Below are 18,558 nucleotides of genomic sequence, written 5' to 3' on the forward strand. Positions count from 1 at the left end.
AGAGGTCAGCTCAAGCATGAAAATATAGCCAGAGTTGAAAAATCACCAGGCATTTTCTCTTGTCATTTGACAAACTTCAGTTGAGCCAAAGTGTTATAAAACTGGATCTAGCATTGAAGTATAATATAAACTATATTATTATAAAGTTATCTATTTTAAAATGCAGTATTAAATTTATGCTTATTTGAAATGTTTTTCTAGTCTTTCTCCAATACACAGAATTCTAGGAAGGAGGCTGTTGTTTTAGCCAAAATGAAACACCCCAATATCGTTAGCTTCAAAGAATCTTTTGAAGATAAATACGAATTCCCCCACATATGTGCATTTCTGAATTTGATTTGTAGCCACTACAGCTTTTCTAAAGAGCTTGTGTCTGTTTTAGCTGAAGGACACTTGTATATTGTGATGGAATACTGTGATGGAGGGGATCTAATGCAAAAGATTAAACAGCAAAAAGGAAAGTTATTTCCTGAAGACATGGTAAGAGATTGACTTACATAGTTTCTCTCAAGGTGTAGAAGCCACTTTTCTCATAAACTTGTGTAAGTTAAAAGCGTTGATATCTCTAATTACCTGAGAAGGTAGATAGAAATGACTGATTTCTGTATTGGTGTTACCACTTAATGTCCTCAGAATACCTCTGCCTGAAATGGTTTTAGGAAGTAAAATCTATAGGTTATAAATTATTAAGGAATAAAACTTGCATGTTTAGAATAATTTCAAGATTTTATCACCAAATTTTATACTAGATATTTAAAATCTTGATTTTTATCGTACTGAAATTTTAGAAACCAAATCTATTTTATTTTGTATTACTGAAATCAGAAGAATGAAGCTTGCCATTTCTGTTTCTTGGGAGTACCTATTCTCATTCTTTTTCCTTCTAAAGCTTGAAGTGGTCCCTTCGGTCTAAGACTTGCTGCCTTTTTTGTGGAAAATTGCATACTAAATTTTTTTAATGAATTGTCTATGGAAAATATTTAAATTGCTCCAATGAGGCTTAGTTTGATTTAGGTTATAGCATGTTATAAATGTAAATAAATATTCTTCATTTAGAAATTGTATTGTTAAAAATAAGGAATTCAACCTTGGCTTTAACTGGAAGAATCTCCATAGCAAAAGTGAAAAAAAGATCAGTTTGACATTTAATAGTAGGCCCCCAAGACACCTAGAAATTCTGGATACTGTTGACCTTGGATTTATAAGCAGGAACTGTTGACCTTGAAGGATTATTTATAATATAATGAAATCTTATATGGATATTCTGCAAAAGTAAATGAAAATCCAACATAATGGTTACACTAGAAAAGCTGTAATCTATTTCTTATTGGTGAACTACCTTTATATAAGCGTTTAAGAAATACTTTTATTTGGCTGAATATAAGAAAACTATAGTGGAAGTTTTGCTCAAATAAATTGCTATTTGGATCACACATAAGATGATGGAATATGGGAATCACAGCTTTTCTGAATTTCTCCAAGTAACACTGAATCTTAGTTGAACTATGTAACTTACAGGAGTCTGTACTCACATTATGTAAAATCCTGGTCGACTAAGGCCTAGACATGATTCTTTGGAATTTTAGGTTAACATGAGCCAGTTACTGCATGTTTGAAGACTTTGCATGCTTTTTTCTTATAGATACTTAATTGGTTTACCCAGATGTGCCTTGGAGTAAATCACATTCACAGGAAATGTGCGCTACATAGAGATAGCAAGTCCAAGGTGAGTGGAGTACATTTTTGGACTTAAAAAAAAAATAGGTGGGATGTGGTGGCTCATGCCTGTAATCCCAGCACTTTGGGAGGCTGAGGTGGATGGATCATGAGGTCAGGAGTTCAAGATCAGCCTGGCTAACATGGTGAAACCCTGTCTCTACTAAAAATACAAAAATTAGCTGGGTGCAATGGCAGGCACCCTGTGATCCCAGTTACTCCAGAGGCTGAGGCAGGAGAATTGCTTGAACCTGGGAGGTAGAGGTTGCAGTGAGACAAGATTGCACCACTGCATTCCAGCCTGGGTGACAAAAAAAAAAAAAAAAACAAAAAAAAACTACTTAATTCATTTTGCTGTGTTATCCCACGAATTTTGGGACATTTTTGTTTAATTTGGAAATATCTAAGGCCAGATGCGGTGGCTCACACCTGCAACCCCAGCACTTTGGGAGGCCGAGGAGGGCAGATCACAAGGTCAGGAGTTCAAGACCAGCTGACCAACATGGTGAAACCCTGTCTCTTCTAAAAATATAAAAATTAACCAGGCATGGTGGTGCATGCCTGTAATCCCAGCTACTCAGGAGGCTGAGGTGGGAGAATCACTTGAACCCAGAAGGCGGAGGTTGCAGTAAGTCGAGGTTGCACCACTGCACTCCAGCCTGGGTGACAGAGAGAGACTCTGTCTCAAAAAAAAAATTGTCAGCCTAATATTTATTTGTTTTTCAAATAAAAATTTCCCCCACCTTTATTAAAATATAATTGACAAAAATTATGGATATTTATGATGTACACATGATGTTTTATATATTTATATATATACATACACACATTGTAAAATTATTAAATCAAAGTAATTAATATATCTCTATCACCTCACATATTATTTTTTTGTGGTGAGGACATTTAAGATCTACTCTCAGCACTTTTAAAGTATTCTATGCATTATTATTAATTGTAGTCACTATGTTGTGAAGCAGATCACTGGAACTTACTTGTCCTAACTGAAACTTTGTACCCTTTAACTTAATATTTATACTAACCAAATAAGATAATACCTGAGAAAAAGTCATTGAAATCTCTAGTAGTACAGTCTTGCATCACTTAATGACAGGGGGATAAGTACTCAGAAATGCATCGTAGAGTGCACTTACACAAACCTAGATGGTATAGCCTGCTACACCTAGGCTATAGAGTGTAGCCTGTTGCTTCTAGGCTACAAACCTGTACAGCATGTTACTGTACTGAATTCTTTGGGCAATTGTAATAGAGTGGTAAGTATTTGTGTATTTAAATGTAGAAAAAGTACAGTAAAAATATGGTATTATGGTCTTATGGGACCAGTGTCATATATGCCATCTGTTGTTGACTGAAATGTGGCATGTGACTGTGTATGTTAATGTGTCCTAGCTCTCTTTTAGTGACCACGTGCTAAGCCCATGTGTTCTCAGATGGAAAAGGGTTGACATCTGGGCCTGCCATGTGGCATCACCCTGACACAGGTTCTCACTGGGTAGATTGGGTCTGCTGATACAACCTAAAACTTGCTTGTTAGATTTCGAAGCACTTATCTGAGTTTCCAAGCAGGGGAATGTGTCGCTGTCAAGAGGGGATCTTGATGTTTTGTGCTTCACTCTGGGACTCAGCTGTCAGCATTTCTACCCTTTATCTCCATCATTAGCAGGCTTTGGAAGACAGTTTATCTGCCTCATGTTCAATGATAGAAGACATAATCTGAGTTCTTCTTTTTAAATGAAAAATATCGTCCTCACTCAAAATGGAAAAGTGAAATTGGAAGACTTTAGATTTGTCTGTCTTCTCTCCAAGTGTGTATCTCTGTCCTAGGGTAGTTACAGTGATCAGAACATCCATTTTCAGGAATGCTCTATAACCATTCTTTGCCTTTTTATGGTTTTAGTCTGATGGCATTTGCTTGTACATATGTGGGAACACTTTATTATGTGCCTCTAGAAATTTGGGAAAACCTGCCTTATAACAATAAAAGGTGAGTGGTGCATATCTGATGCAAGGGTGCCCATTTGGTGACAGGCATTGTAGCCTGCACATGATGCTACACTCTGACATCACTTCAAAGCAGATGCATGGATCATTTGCTTTCTAAAAAGTATATCTGAAAGCAGTGTGGAATCTATATTGCTAATGTATATTTCTAGGCTGCTAGATGAAAGTAATAGTTTTCTAATTGCTACTAATTGTAGCTGAGAGGAGCAAATGCTAAAAGAAAAGCTAGTCATTTCTAGGGATGGTATGAATTATATCAGTGGTTCCCAAACTTTGCTGCTCCCACTTTTAAAAATCCCAAAGCTGACTGGGCACGGTGGCTCATGCCTGTAATCCCAGCACTTTGGGAGGCTGAGGCGGGCAGATCACGAGGTCAAGAGATCGAGACCATCCTGGCCAACATGGTGAAACCCCGTCTTATTTAAAAAAAAAAAAAGAAATCCCAAAGCCCAGGTTGTGTCTACACTAATTAAATCAAAATGGCAAAGGATGGGGAGCAGGCATCAGTAATTTTTCAAGATCACTGGGTGATTCCAATGTACAGCAACATTTGAGAATCAATAGATTGTGTAATTGAGTTAGTATTTACAGGGCTAGATTTTAAGCACTTGGTTGATAGATAAATTGATTGCCAACAGATGGCATATATGACAGTGGTCCCATAAGACTATAATACCTAGAAGATCTTAATGATTTAAAATGCAGTATTTTTTCTGAATGTAAGTTATATGTGCCCATCGTGGGGATGGATGTGCAGGGAAGATTGGAAGTAGACCTGTAAGAAAGGACATGGAAATTACCCACTTTTCCCAGTTGCTACTAACATTTTGCTGTTTTTTTCTTCATCCATTCACTTTTCCCCCCTAAAACTAGTTGATATATTTTATGTATAATTTGCTTTTGTCATTCAATATCATAATAGTCATTTCCTCACCTACTTAAACTCTTCATAAATTTTCCAATGGCTGCATATATTTTACCATATGGCCCTTCTAGAATTTACTTAGTAATTCCTTTGTTGTTGGCCTTACATTTCTACATTTCAGTATCATAAGCAGTGCTGTGATTAACATACCTTTTGTGTATAAAGATGTCCTTGTTTTGTATCACATTCTTGGCATGTATTCCTAGAAGTAGAAACACTTAAAGGCTGTGTTACTTTTTGCTGACTTGCTGTCTGAAAAGGGTATGACAGTCTGTACTAAATAGATTTCTTTAAAAGTAGAATTGACTGAATGGGGACAAAACAACTCTATAGGGTCTTACTGGGACAACTGGGGAAATGTGGGTGTACAGTAAATATTAAATAATGTTACTGAATTGAGATTAAATTGTTTGGATGTGATAACAGTGTTGTGTTTCTGAGGGAAAGGGTACGTCTTTGTTCTTAGGAGATACATGCTGATGTGTATAGGGATGAGGTGTTCGATACCTGCAACCTTTTTTCAGGAGGTTCAGATAGATATAGAGGAGGGAGATTAGCATGCTAACATGGCCAATGAGAATGACTGCAGGATCTAGATAAGGGCATGTGGACATTTGCAACTTTTCTGTAGATTTGAAATTAAAAAAAACTAAAAGGGGAAACAGTTGATTAAAAACCATTAATTAAAATAAAAAATATCATCTAGAAAAGTCTGGAAGAGCTGGGTGTGGTGGTACGTGCTTGTAGTCCCAGCTACTTGGGAGGCAGAGGCAGGAGGATTGCTTGAGCCCAGGAGTTCCAAGGCTGCAGTGTAGTGACATAATGCCTGTGAATAGCCACTGCACTCCAGCCTGGGTAACATAGTGAGACCCCATCCCTAAAAAAAGAAAAGGGAAAATCTAGAGGATGACAAATAGGTGGTGTGAATGATGGAGGAACCTGGAGAGGCTTAGCATGAAGTGCAGGGTATGGGGCCAACTATAAAACTCTGGATTTTGAAGAGCTATTTTGTGGAAGAATTAGTAGTCTTGGTCTCTTTGTTTTGGAACATAGAGCTAACTCTGAGGGTGGAGAGAGTTCCCAGAGACACATTTTGGCTTTTGAAAAGGAAGAACACTATCCCTGAGAGCCATCCAGCAAGGGAGCAGACTGTGCGGGAGGTAGAGAGCTGCCCAGCAGGAGATGTGATCAAAGGCTGGGTGCTGCATCCAGGGAGGTCGGAGTGGAAGCTCACTGGATGCCTTCTAGAGTCCTTCCAGCTGTGATCATCTGAGTCCGCAAATATTCTCGCTTGCTACTGAATTCCCAAATACTATTGAAGTGATATCTCAGCTGCCCTGATTTGAACGGGTGGGGATTGAAGAGCAGAGAATTTTATTGTGAACGTTACTCTTAGGAAGTATCTAAGTGTTAGACCAAAATTACATGTTTTATTTTAATACCTAGGAATTACTTGTGATATCTATTCTTATTAAAGGTAAGAAAATATTTTTTATATTAGAAAATATATAACCCACTTGTTATTACATTGCTTCTTTATGCTTTCAGTGACATCTGGTCCTTGGGATGCATTCTGTATGAACTCTGTACCCTTAAGCATCCAGTAAGTATGGCGTGCAAAATGGAAAAGGCAGCTTATCATATCTAGCTGAGTCCTAATAAGGTGACAGATTCTAGTTGGCAGTTTGCTTCCCTAGGAAGAAGTCATTATAAAAGTTTATATATGTTTCCAGTGCAGTCATCCGCCCTGAGCTAGTTTTGTAGCATCTACTAATAGGAAATTCCCATTATTTAGTTTTGCTGTGCAATACATAACCTTTCTCTCTCTTTCTTTCTCTTTTCCTCTTTTCTTTCTTGTTTTTGCTATTCTTAATTTTTTATTTTGATGAAATGTAAAATTTGCCATTTTATCCATTTTTAATATACAATTCATTGTCATTAATTACATTCACAGTGTTATGCAACCATCACTACTATCTCTTTAGGTTTTGTTTGTTTGTTTGTTTGTTTGTTTGTTTTTGAGATGGAGTCTCGCTCTGCTGTCCAGTCTAGAGTGCAGTGGTGCGATCTCAGTTCACCATAACCTCTGCTTCCTGGGTTCATGTGATTCTCCTGCCTCAGCCTCCCAAGTAACTGCGACTACAGGTGCATGGCCACCACACCCAGCTAATTTTTTTTTTTTTTTTAACTAGAGACATTTTTGTATTTTTTTGAATTTTCCCCATGTTGACCAGGCTGGTGTCAAACTTCTGACCTCAGGTGATCCACCTGCCTTGGCCTCCCAAAGTGCTGGGATTACAGGCATGAGCCACCATGCCTGGCCTATCCATTCATCTGTTGATGGACACCTAGGTTGTTTCTATCTTTTGGCTATTGTAAATAATGCTGTTATGAACCATGGTGTACCTGCTAGAGTCCTTGATTCCAAATTTTGAGGTATATATCTAGTGGTGGAACTGCTGGGTCATATGGTAACTGTATTTAGCTTTTTGAGGAAGCACCAAAGTTTGCAAGAGTTGCTGCATCATTTTTTTCCTCAGTTTTTTGCAGTTAGATTTCATTTATCATATGAGTTTCCTCTCTAACTGAATTATCATGAAAACATAGACTTTGCCCTATTATATATTTTTTCAAGATTTTTTTAAAATATAAACAAAAAATGGTCAAATAACTTGTTCCACTTGTTTAGTAATAGTTTATTACATAGTGCAACAACTGCAGGGCTAATTCCTATTAGTTCTTAGCTTTTCTAGAGATGAGGTCTCACCACGTTGCCCAGGCTGGTCTTGAACTCTTGGGCTTAAGTGATGCTCCCGCCTTGGCCTCCCAAAGTGCTGGGATTTACAGGTGTGAGCCACCTCGCCTGGCCTAACCTTTAACTCAAAAAGGAAAAGATGCTGTACTGACAACAAATTACTCTCTTCGTGGAATGTACAAGTAATTAAACTTGTAAATGTTTTGAATGAACCATAGGTTGTAAATAAATAACACCCCACCATTATGTTGCTACAAATGGAATACAGGCCTCTGTACTTTTTTTCTTTTCATTGTAATGTCTGTTTTTTCCCAGCTTTTTAAGTTATAATTTACATGCCACAAAATTTACCCATTGTTATGCACAATTTGATAAATTTTGATGATGGTATTTAAACGTCCATATAACCCCTGCCACAATCATCATATAGGACTTCCAGGTGGGGCAGGGTGGCTTACGCTGTAATACCAACACTCTGGATGGCGGAAGCAGGAGGATCGATTGAGGCCAGGAATTTGAGACCAGCATGGGCGACACAGTGGGACCCCATCTCTGCAAACAATTAAAAATTGTATCTGGGCATGGTGGCACATGCCTATAGTCCCAGTTGTTGGAAAGCTGAGGCAGGAGGATTGCCTGAGCCTGGGAGTGAGGCTGTAGTGAGCTATGATTGCACCACTGCACTCCAGCCTGAGTGACACAGCAAGACCCTGTTTCAAAAAAAAAAAGAATTTCTTCCCCTAAACTGTTTCCTTGTGCCCCTTTGCAGATGATCTGTGTCCACGTGCTATAATTTGATACCGCCTGTAGTGAACACAGCAATATGTGCTCACAAAATGAAAAGGGTGCAACATGTAAATAGAATGGAGAAAAGGCCAAAACCTCAGTCAGGGCATGAAGGACTTGAGGCAGGAAAACTCGTGTGCAGGTCAGCAAAGGATGGTGGCAATGAAGGCAGATTGAGGAGCATCCAGAAGAAGGTGGGAGGCCACTGCAGACGCAGAGAGCAGTGATCCTCAATGGCAAGGGAAGACTGGAGCCTGCTGGGGGCTTTTCACAGCTGCCCCTCTCTGCTACTCCTCCAAGATTCTGATGTCGATCTTGAGTGTAGGAGGCTTTGAAATCACTGCTGTAAGTGAGCCACAACTGTTAAGTGACAGATTTTTGTGTTCCCTACATGTGTGGGAAGAGAAGTTTGAGAACCACTGCTTAGAAAGACGAAAATCTAACATGCCAGCCAAGCCTACTGTTATTGATTCATTCAACAAATAATTGAGAACTTGTTTGCCTGGGACTGTTTAGGCATTCAATATGTACTCCTCAAAATAGATGCAGATTCAGTAAACTAGATAGTGTATTATTATATTTCATGAAATAAATCAAGGGCTTAGGTAATTTGGAAAGATACTGAATTAAGTGGGAACATTTTGACTCTATATGGCAACTTTACAAAATATCTCATTTTGATATTATAGTTCATAAAGCCCAATATAGCAAACCATATTGAAATTTTTTTTAATTACTCTTTTCCTTATAAAGACCCGCCAAACATCTGTCATTTTAATATATCCTCTTCATACTTACAATCATTGATATTAATGGCTATGAATGTGTATGTCTATTAATATATACACATATGTAGGTTTATGGTTAATATACATGTTATTAAATACATATAGATATATATGGCTATTAATATACATGTCTTTGGGGTTCTATGATTAGTCATGTTTTTTAATCCATTTTTATTTGAAATTAAAATAGCTGACTTTGCATATTTGTTTATCTTTTTTTTTTAGCAATTCAAGCATTATTTAATCTGTATTTTAAATTTCTTTTAAAGCAGGAGGAAGAACAAGACAGAAAGTGTAGCCATCCTGATTTGGAAAGCATTAATGAAAATTTAGTTGAAACTGCATTGAGAATAGTAAACAGAGAAGAAAAAGGTAAGTTATTCAAATTCTAATCATTTCTTAGATGAGGAGTTGGGGAATACAGAGGAAACACCAATTTTTATGTTACTAGGTCTCAGGTATCATAAACAAGAGTACAAGCCAATATTTGTTTGCTTATCTAGTAACTTATTTAATGTTTTAGGAATATTTTATTTATTTACCACATAAGAGAGTATAGTATTTATCAGTAAAAGCCACTAGGAAGAGTAGTATTTTTTGTGCTATCCAACATGAAAAGCATAGCATACTGTGTGTATATAAGTCCTCACGGGGCTTCCTTCTTGTATAATGTGTAATATGTAATTATATACATATTATTATGTTTTTAACTTAGTCACATTAATAATTCATTTTAACTTTTCATTTTGGATTTTTTTTTTAATTTTCTTTGCTACTTAGTTTTGAAAGAACATTGTTGCTAGATCTGAGTTTGAAAGAGAAAATAAACACTTCCATATTGTTAGAGTATATGTGTGGACAGAGATGAATACATAAAATAACATTCTTGGCATTCCTTTTTTACACTTTAAAATCAGGTAATAAGTCAGTCCATCTGCGGAAAGCCAGTTCACCAAATCTTCACAGGTGACAGTGGGAGAAAAATGTACCTAATACAGCTCTTACAGCTCTGGAAAATGCATTCATACTCCCTCCAGTTTAATAGCAGAGGACAGTAGAGGTTAGTAGTCAGACTGAATACTATTATTTTATTAGAGAACTTTTTCTAGTAGTTATTTGGTGCGCTACAAGTTTTTATTGTCTGTGAGGGGTATTTGGCATCACACATCAGAGCATTGCTCATACAGGTGAGTGAAGCAGATTTTAGTTGACAGTCAGATATAATTAACTTTGCTTGAAAATATGATCTGGAAGGTACATGCTGAAAAATCTTTTTTTATTTGACACTAATTTTTGTCTTTTATAACTAGGTGGTTCTGTAATAAAGTACAGCAAAAATACTACTCGTAAGCAGTGGCTCAAAGAGACCCCTGGCACTTTGTTAAACATCTTTAAGAATGCTGACCTCAGCTTGGCATTTCGAACATACATAATATATAGACCAGGTAATTCATGTCTGTATGCGACCTTGGAAACCCTTTGACTTTTTGAAGATTGTGGTAAATAGATGATACAACATAAAATTTACATCTGAACCATTTTAAAGTGCACAGTTCAGTGGCACTCAGTGCTTCACACTGTTGTGCAGCCATCACCACTATTCATCCACAGAAATTTTCTCACCTTCCAAAACTAAAATCAAAGGGTTTCTCCTCCCAGGAACCTTTGATTTCAAAGTTATAGAATAATTCATAGCATTGTATTTTTGCGTGTTTTTGCATCTTTTCTAGCCAGTCTTAAGCTACAATTAAAATTTTTCATAGAGCTACATTACTTCTATTTGCTCATTTGTTTGCTTATTTTCATAATCCTGCTACTACTATCCTTGAAGAGTAGTCCATTTTTATCATGCAAATATGCCATTGCCTTAGCAACAACTCCAAGATTTCTTCTGCAGTATACCTAAACTCTGTTACATTGAATAGAGCTCAAAAAGGATGAACAATTAGGATTTGATTTTTAAATTCTTTTAACAGACATTTTTACTAAAAGTGTATAATTTTTTATAATACTATCCTTAGGAATCTAGGCCAATGGTCTGCATTAGATATGTATATTTGTATGTATATTATAATTATGATAATTTAATTTCTAAGCCCCCTTGCTAGGTTAAGATCTAAGATAAATTATACAAGTAGAGCATGTAATGGTATGGCAAGTCTGACTATATTTATTGCAATGATTTAGTTGTATTTGTTTATTTGGTCAATATTTATTGAATGCCTAATATAGGTTAAGAAAAAAAAAGAATAAAACACAATTCCTCAAGACAATGCTAAGCAAAAAGAACAAAGCCAGAGACATCATGCTACCTGATTTCAAACTGTACTACAAGGCTACAGTAATCAAAACAACATGGTACTTGTACCAAAACAGAGATATAGACCAATGGAACAGAGCAGAGGCCTTGGAGGCAACACCACACATCTACAACCATCTGATCTTTGACAAACCTCACAAAATCAAGCAATGGGAAAAGTATTCTCTGTTTAATAAATGGTGTTGGGAAAACTGACTAGCAGTGTGCAAAAAGCAGAAACTGGACCCCTTCCTGACACCTTACACTAAAATTAACTCCAGATGGATTAAAGACTTAAACATAAGACTAACACCATAAAAACCCTAGAAGAAAATCTAGGAAAAACCATTCAGAAGATAGGCATAGGCATAGGCAAGGACTTCATGACTAAAACACCAAAAACATTGGTAGCAAAAGCCAAAATCGACATATGGGACCTAATTAAACTCCAGAGCTTCTGCACAGCAAAAGAAACAATCATTAGAGTGAACTGGCAACCAACAGAATGAGAAAAAATTTTTTCAATCTACCCATCTGACAAAGGGCTAATATCCAGAATCTATAAAGAACTAAAACAGATTTACAAGAAAAAAAACAAACAGACCCATCCAAAAGTGGGTGAAGGATATGAACAGACAGTTTACAAAAGAAGACATATATGAGGCCAACAAACATGAAAAAATGCTCATCATCACTGATTATTAGAGAAATGCAAATCCAAACCACATTGAGATACCACCTCACACCAGTTAGAATGGCGGTCATTAAAAAATCTGGAGACAACAGATGCTGGAGAGGATGTGGAGAAATAGGAACATTTTTACACTGTTTGTGGGAATGTAAACTAGTTCAACCACTGTGGAAGACAGTGTGGTGCTTCCTCAAGGACCTAGAAATAGAATTCCATTTGACCCAGCAATCCCATTACTGGGTATTTACCCAAAGGATTGTAAATCATTCTATTATAAAGACACATACACACATATGTTCATAGCAGCACTGTTTACAATAGCAAAGACCTGGAACCAACCCAAATGCCCACTGATGATCGACTGGACAAGGAAAATATGGCACATATAAACCACAGAATACTATGCAGCCATAAAAAACGTTGAGTTCATGTCCTTTGTAGGGACATGGATGAATCTGGAAACCATCATTCTCAGCAAACTGACACAAGAATAGAAAATGAAACACTGCATGTTCTCACTCATAGATGGGTGTTGAACAATGAGAACACATGGACACAGGGAGGGGAGTATCACACACTGGGGTCTGTTGCGTGAGGTGGCCAAGGGATTGACAGAGGGGGGATGGGGAGGTCGGGGAGGGATAACATGGGGAGAAATGCCAGATGTAGGTGACGGGGGGATGGAGGCAGCAAACCACATTGCCAAGTGTGTACCTATGCAACAATCCTGCATGATCTGCCCATGTACCCCAGAACTTAAAGTACAATTAAAAAAAAAAATTCCTGCCCTAAAGACGAAGGAGTTCATTACCTGGGAGGTCAGCACACTGATAAAGAATTATCATGGTCTGTGGCATTTGCATTCAAACAGAGCGGAGCACAAAACATCATGAAAGCCCTAAGGAGAGGCTGATGCATGGGATGAAGATGTTAAGGAAGGTTAATGGTTATGAATTTCAGTTTAGCAATTTTAGGTCCTGGTTTTTATGTCTGGTTTAGTGATGAAGTTTTGTTATTTTAGGAAACTCCCTGTTCAAAAAATATAGTTCTATTTTGAAATGCCTTTTATAAGATTCAGCCCATGTTTTTAGATTAGGTTTTCATGCTGTTTGTGGAAAATCTGAAAGTAATTATCTGGAACATTTTTTTAAAGCATACACATAATCCTCCTTCAGTTTCCTACTTTTCTTCCCCCTCACTGTGAAAACTTGGGATGGGAAAGCTGAGAGGAAAAAAAGAAATTGCTATAATCCAACTTCCAAAGGTAGCTTTTAATTCCATAGTATACATTCTTATATTTGGAGGGTTTTATTGTAATTTTCCAAGTTTTTTTTCTCTTAAAGAAAATCATGTTTATAGGCTGGGTGTGGTGGCTCACGGCTGTAATCCCAGCCATCTGGAAGGCTGACACAGGAGGATTACTCAAGCTCAGGAGTTCAAGACAAGCCTGGGCAACATAGCAAGACCTCGTCGCTACTAAAATAATTAGCCAGGCATGGTTCCGGACACCTATAGTCCCAGCTACTTAAGAGTCTCAGGTAGGAGGATCTCTTGAGCCTGGAAGATCGAGGCTGAACTGAGCTATGATCATGCCACTGCACTCCAGTCTGGGCGACAGAGTGAGACCCTGACTCAAAGAAAAGGAAAAAAGAAAGTACTGTTTATAAATTTAATTCATGTCCTGGTGCTTCTGCTTCAGGGGCCTGATTTATGCCAACAGTCATGTTGGGTAATGTGTGGAGACGCTACAAGAGTTATGGGACATGGTATTGTCCTGAGTTAGCCAGCAAGCTTGTGGAGGAGTTTAGTCAAACTGCATGAAATAAGTAAATACTGTGTAAATTGGTATATTTTCTGTTCATATCTCCTGAAGGTTCGGAAGGGTTCTCGAAAGGTCCCCTGTCTGAAGAAACAGAAGCATCAGACAGTGTTGATGGAGGTCGTGATTCTGTCATTTTGGATCCAGAGCGACTCGAGCCTGGGCGAGATGAGGAGGACACGTACGTTGTGATATGCGTACAAAGCTTTAGCTGTGCGTGTGTGTGCATGTGTGTTTGTATATATGTGTGCGTGAGTGATGTAAATTAGACCATGATAATTTGAGGTTTAGTAGGGACCTATTTCATTATAAATGGGTATTTATATCCTGATCTTTTGTCTGGGATGGGTTACAATCCTTACACTATGATCATAAAATTCCTGATTGAGCCCTAAATCTATAACCTTTCAGCTTGGACTTGTAATTTCTTAATATACTAGGTTTTACATTTTTGAAAGTTTTAGAAAGAGTAAAAGAAGTGATCTTTTGGAAGAACTAACAATTTTTTTCCCTTCAGTTGTGTTATGGAACTCATTTTTCAGAAGCTTAAATACTGTTATGGTGGTGTTCTGCTTTGAATTCATCAACAGATACTGTGGCCCTAATGTAGAGGTTTATGGTCCAAACTGTTTTTTCACAGGGACTTTGAGGAAGAAGATGACAATCCTGACTGGGTGTCAGAACTGAAGAAACGAGCTGGATGGCAAGGCCAGTGCGATCCTGAGTCACACTGAGGAGAGGCTTCAATGAGGAGTTCGTGTTGGGATGATAATTAGTTAACATGATGTATATTTTCTTTTGGAAACACAATGAAGCGGAGGAAACTCTTAATACTTAAAATTGTTCTCGTGAGTTTGAAAAGTCTAAAACCCTGCAAGTTTTGAACTCAAGGGAGAAGGTATAGTGGAATGAGCGTGAGCATTGGGCTTTGTAGTCCTGTAGAACAGAAATGGGATGCTAGCCTGCCTCTACCTACTTGCGTGATTGTGGGAAATTACTTGACCTCTTTGAGCCCCAATTTCCTTAACCATAAAATGGGATAATAATGCCTACCTCAGAAGGATGCTGACCATATGTTATTATTCACGTTATGATTTGTGTTTATTATTATGTGACTCTTTTTACATTTCCTAAAGGTTTGAGAATATATTTAATTATGATACAGCAATGTGTGCAATTTTTCAATGTGACCTGATTCTGAGTAGTTTGAAAATCATTCCAATGATCGTCACCAACTACCAGCTATCCTTAAGTACAGTCCCTCATAGAATGCACGAAAGAGTCTGGGTTGGAGGGTCAGCCCTGGGAAGCGTGGGGTGGTCTGCAGATCTTGTCAGAAGATGGCAGTCCTGTAGATGACAAAGGAAGAGGCCAGAGGTGAGAAGTGGAAATGGTAAATGTCAGAAACTAGAGAGTGATGTGGAACGAATGAGGGACGCACGGCGCACGTGTGCTGGGTCCTGTCGTGTGTTAATGTCATCTAATAGTGTGCACTTTAGTGAGATGAGAATATTTCATGAAAGAAGAAACGGGCTTCACTCAGTACCTCTCACAGGGACATGAGCCAGGCAGATACAGGGAACAGTGCTAAACTGAAGAGTAGGGGAAAATACATTTAGGGTCATTAACAAGCACTTGCTGAAATCTAGAGTATATACTTTTTTTTTTTTTTTTCTGAGGTGGAGTCTTGCTCTGTTGCCCAGGCTGGTGTACAGTGGTGCTATCTCGGCTCACTGAAACCTCCACCTCCCAAGTTCAAGGGATTCTCTGCCTCAGCCTCCCAAGTTGGGATTACAGGTGCCCGCCACCATGCCCAGCTAATTTTTGTATTTTTAGTAGAGATGGGGTTTCACGATATTGGCCAGGCTGATCTTGAATTCCTGACCTCGTGATCCACCTGCCTTGACCTCCCAAAGTGCAGGGATTACAGGTGTGAGCCACTGCGCCCGGCCAGGAATATATACATCTTTTAAAGATTTAACAATTTTTGGCTGGGCACAGTGGCTCATGCCTGTAATCTCAGCACTTTGGAAGGCTGAGGCAGGTGGATCATGAGGTCAGGAGATCGAGACCATCCTGGGCCAACATCTTGAAACCCCATCTATACTAAAAATACAAAACTTAGCTCAGTGTGGTGGCATGTGCCTATAGTCCCAGCTACTTGGGAGGCTGAAGCAGGAGAATTGCTTGAACCTGGGAGGTGGAGGTTGCAGTGAGCTGAGATCGTGCCACTGCACTTCAGCCTGGTGACAGAGTGAGACTCCATCTCAAAAAAAAAAAAAAAAACAATGTTTAAATCTTAACAGGCAAAACCTGTAGTATAGAACCCAACTTCACACATACACCGTATTTACATTTAGACGTCTTTCATCTTTCATTCTGGTGGTCTCTGGCAGTCCATAAATCTTTTCTTGTTTTTCGGGACCTTGACATTTTTGAGTACTGCTTAGGTATTTTGTAGACTGTTGCTTAATTTCAGTTTTTCAATTGGACTAAGGTTATGGACTTTGGGGAAAACCACAAAGGTGAAGTGCCCTTGTCATCACATCATTTGAGGGAGTCACAGCATCAGCATGACTTATTCCTGGTGTCGTTCACCCTGATCACTAGAGTAAGGCAGTGTCTGCCAGGCTCTCCACTATAAACTTCGTAATTTTCCATGTTCATGCTGTGTTCACTATAAGCAAGTCACACAGTCCAGTGCGTACTCAAGTGGAGAGGAATTAATCTCCACCTTTGGGGGTGACATTAGGGGTGGGAATATAATCCAATAATAAGTCGTTTGTTTTCTTGCTTCAATTGTTCTAGCTCTGGCCATTGGGAATTGTTTCAGGTCAGCTCCCATGTCCCTTTGATGTGCTCCTATCCTTTTGGAATACTTCCTTCCTTTCTGGCACTACAAGAAGATGGTCCAGACTCATCTTTACCTTCTCTGTCTCAGCCCCAGTATCATCCATTTCAACAAGGAGCCTTGGTTCCCACTGGTTTACAAATCAAGATCTGGGTGCTGGGTGTGCTTGTTGCTCCTGGGGTGTCACTGCTTCTAGGCCCTCTCAGCAGACAGCTAGGAAGTATATGTGTGTATACTAACCTGTGTACACTGTATAATTGTATAATTATCCACACATCCCTACAGTTATTTCTGTATCTCTCCATCTGCACATATATTAAATTAAGCATGAGTCCATACTGATGTCTCCAACTAACCCAATACTACAAGGTTCATTCTAGCCTTCTCCTCATGCTTTTTTATAACTTCTCTCCCTGACAATGAGGACACTGGCTTGCACCATCCACCATCCACTTAGCTGTTCAATCCTAGTCTATTTGTAAAGCAGTTTCTAAATCATTAACCCATACCTCTGGGAGAAACAAATTTACCAACTAGGGTACAGAGTTTATGTATCTTTCCTGTTGTCTCATGGTTTCCAGTCAAACACGATCTCCAAAATTATTTAGGTTAGCTCTTTGAAATTAGTTTACTACTCTCTTGAAGATTTTTCAAGTTAAAGCAGGCATGGATAATTTTAAGGATATTTCCAGATACTCAGCTTCCATATATACTGTATTCCATGCCTCTTATCTTCAATCTTAGCATTGCCCAAGGGTATAAACATTTCCAAATCATCAAACAAAAACAACTTAAAATTGTGTACAGTTACTGAGAGACTGGATGAGTACTGGAGAATAAATCCTTTTAAAAATCAAATGGCTTACGGGGTTTTACTTTTAATAAACTTTCAGAAGATTAATAGAATTATCAGTTCATGATTATAAACCATTTTTGGTGATAGATTGCTATAAGATTCTTGAGCTACAACTAGGCAAAAATGGAAGGGACACTTGTAACAAAACTTTCATTCCTACATACTTATTTCTCAGCACTTAGAGCCTTAAAAAAAAAAAAAAGCGAATCAGTGTTAAACTTTACTGTAACAAGAAGTTAGCATTCCTTTGTAGATACAGGAACTAATGATACATGAGGAGCCCATCCAGGGCTTAAAGAGATGAATTCTCAGTACTTACTTACTTACTTACTTGAGACAGTGTCTCGCTCTGTTGCCCAGGCTGGAGTACAGTGACACAATCTTGGCTCACTGCAACCTCCACCTCCCGGGCTCAACCGATTTTCCTGTCCCTCCTGAGTAGCTGGGACTACAGGCATGCAGCACCATACCTGACTAATTTTTGTATTTTTACTAGCAACAGGGTTTCACTATGTTGGCCAGGCCGTGCTTTTCACATACAAACTAACCAGTCCAGAGCTAATGCCACCAGCTACCCACTTCATCAGCCTTCCACAGGACTCACACACTCTAGGCCACTATTCCTCTGCCCTAATCACCACAGGACCAGGAACCAGACAACTAGGGACAGCCCCTAAGCCCAGAGCCTGCTGAAATTACTCATACTGTAGTACCTAACCATAACCCAGTTCACTTACCTCACTCATTCCTTCCCATGGAAACCACAATAAAGGCTCTTGCCCATGTTTTCCCATCACTCCTGCCTTCTCAGTGACCACAGTGCCTCCCTATGTGCTCCTGCATGGCATAGTACTTTCCCTTCTCTTGGGATCTGTGAGTCACAAACTGTCTTTTCAGTGGCAATAGACTCTTGACCTGTTAGTCTCTCCATACCTGAAGAATAATAAAACATATGTATATATTTTAAAAATAAACTACAATTTATTTAAGCATAAAGTTACTTTCCCATTTGTCTACAACCACAGTCGACCTGGTGTCCTGGTGGAGGAAACA

The 18,558-nt window shown here is 38.5% G+C and overlaps 1 protein-coding gene across 1 annotated transcript; it reads left to right on the top strand.

Moving 5' to 3' along the window:
* The first annotated feature begins 309 nt into the window (after nt 1-309).
* On the top strand, nt 310-14,960 carry LOC105725929 (serine/threonine-protein kinase Nek3-like). The gene is made up of 6 exons (XM_012465155.3): nt 310-480; nt 1,643-1,726; nt 9,259-9,361; nt 10,300-10,434; nt 13,853-13,979; nt 14,439-14,960. The coding sequence occupies exons 1-6, from the start codon at nt 406-408 to the stop codon at nt 14,530-14,532; spliced, it is 618 nt and encodes a 205-aa protein (XP_012320578.2). The 5' UTR covers nt 310-405; the 3' UTR covers nt 14,533-14,960.
* The last annotated feature ends 3,598 nt before the right edge of the window (nt 14,961-18,558 follow it).

Source organism: Aotus nancymaae, unplaced genomic scaffold (assembly GCF_030222135.1).
Source record: "Aotus nancymaae isolate 86718 unplaced genomic scaffold, 86718_ANA_hifiasm-v0.15.2.pri h1tg000009l, whole genome shotgun sequence".
Taxonomy (NCBI): Eukaryota; Metazoa; Chordata; class Mammalia; order Primates; family Aotidae; genus Aotus; species Aotus nancymaae.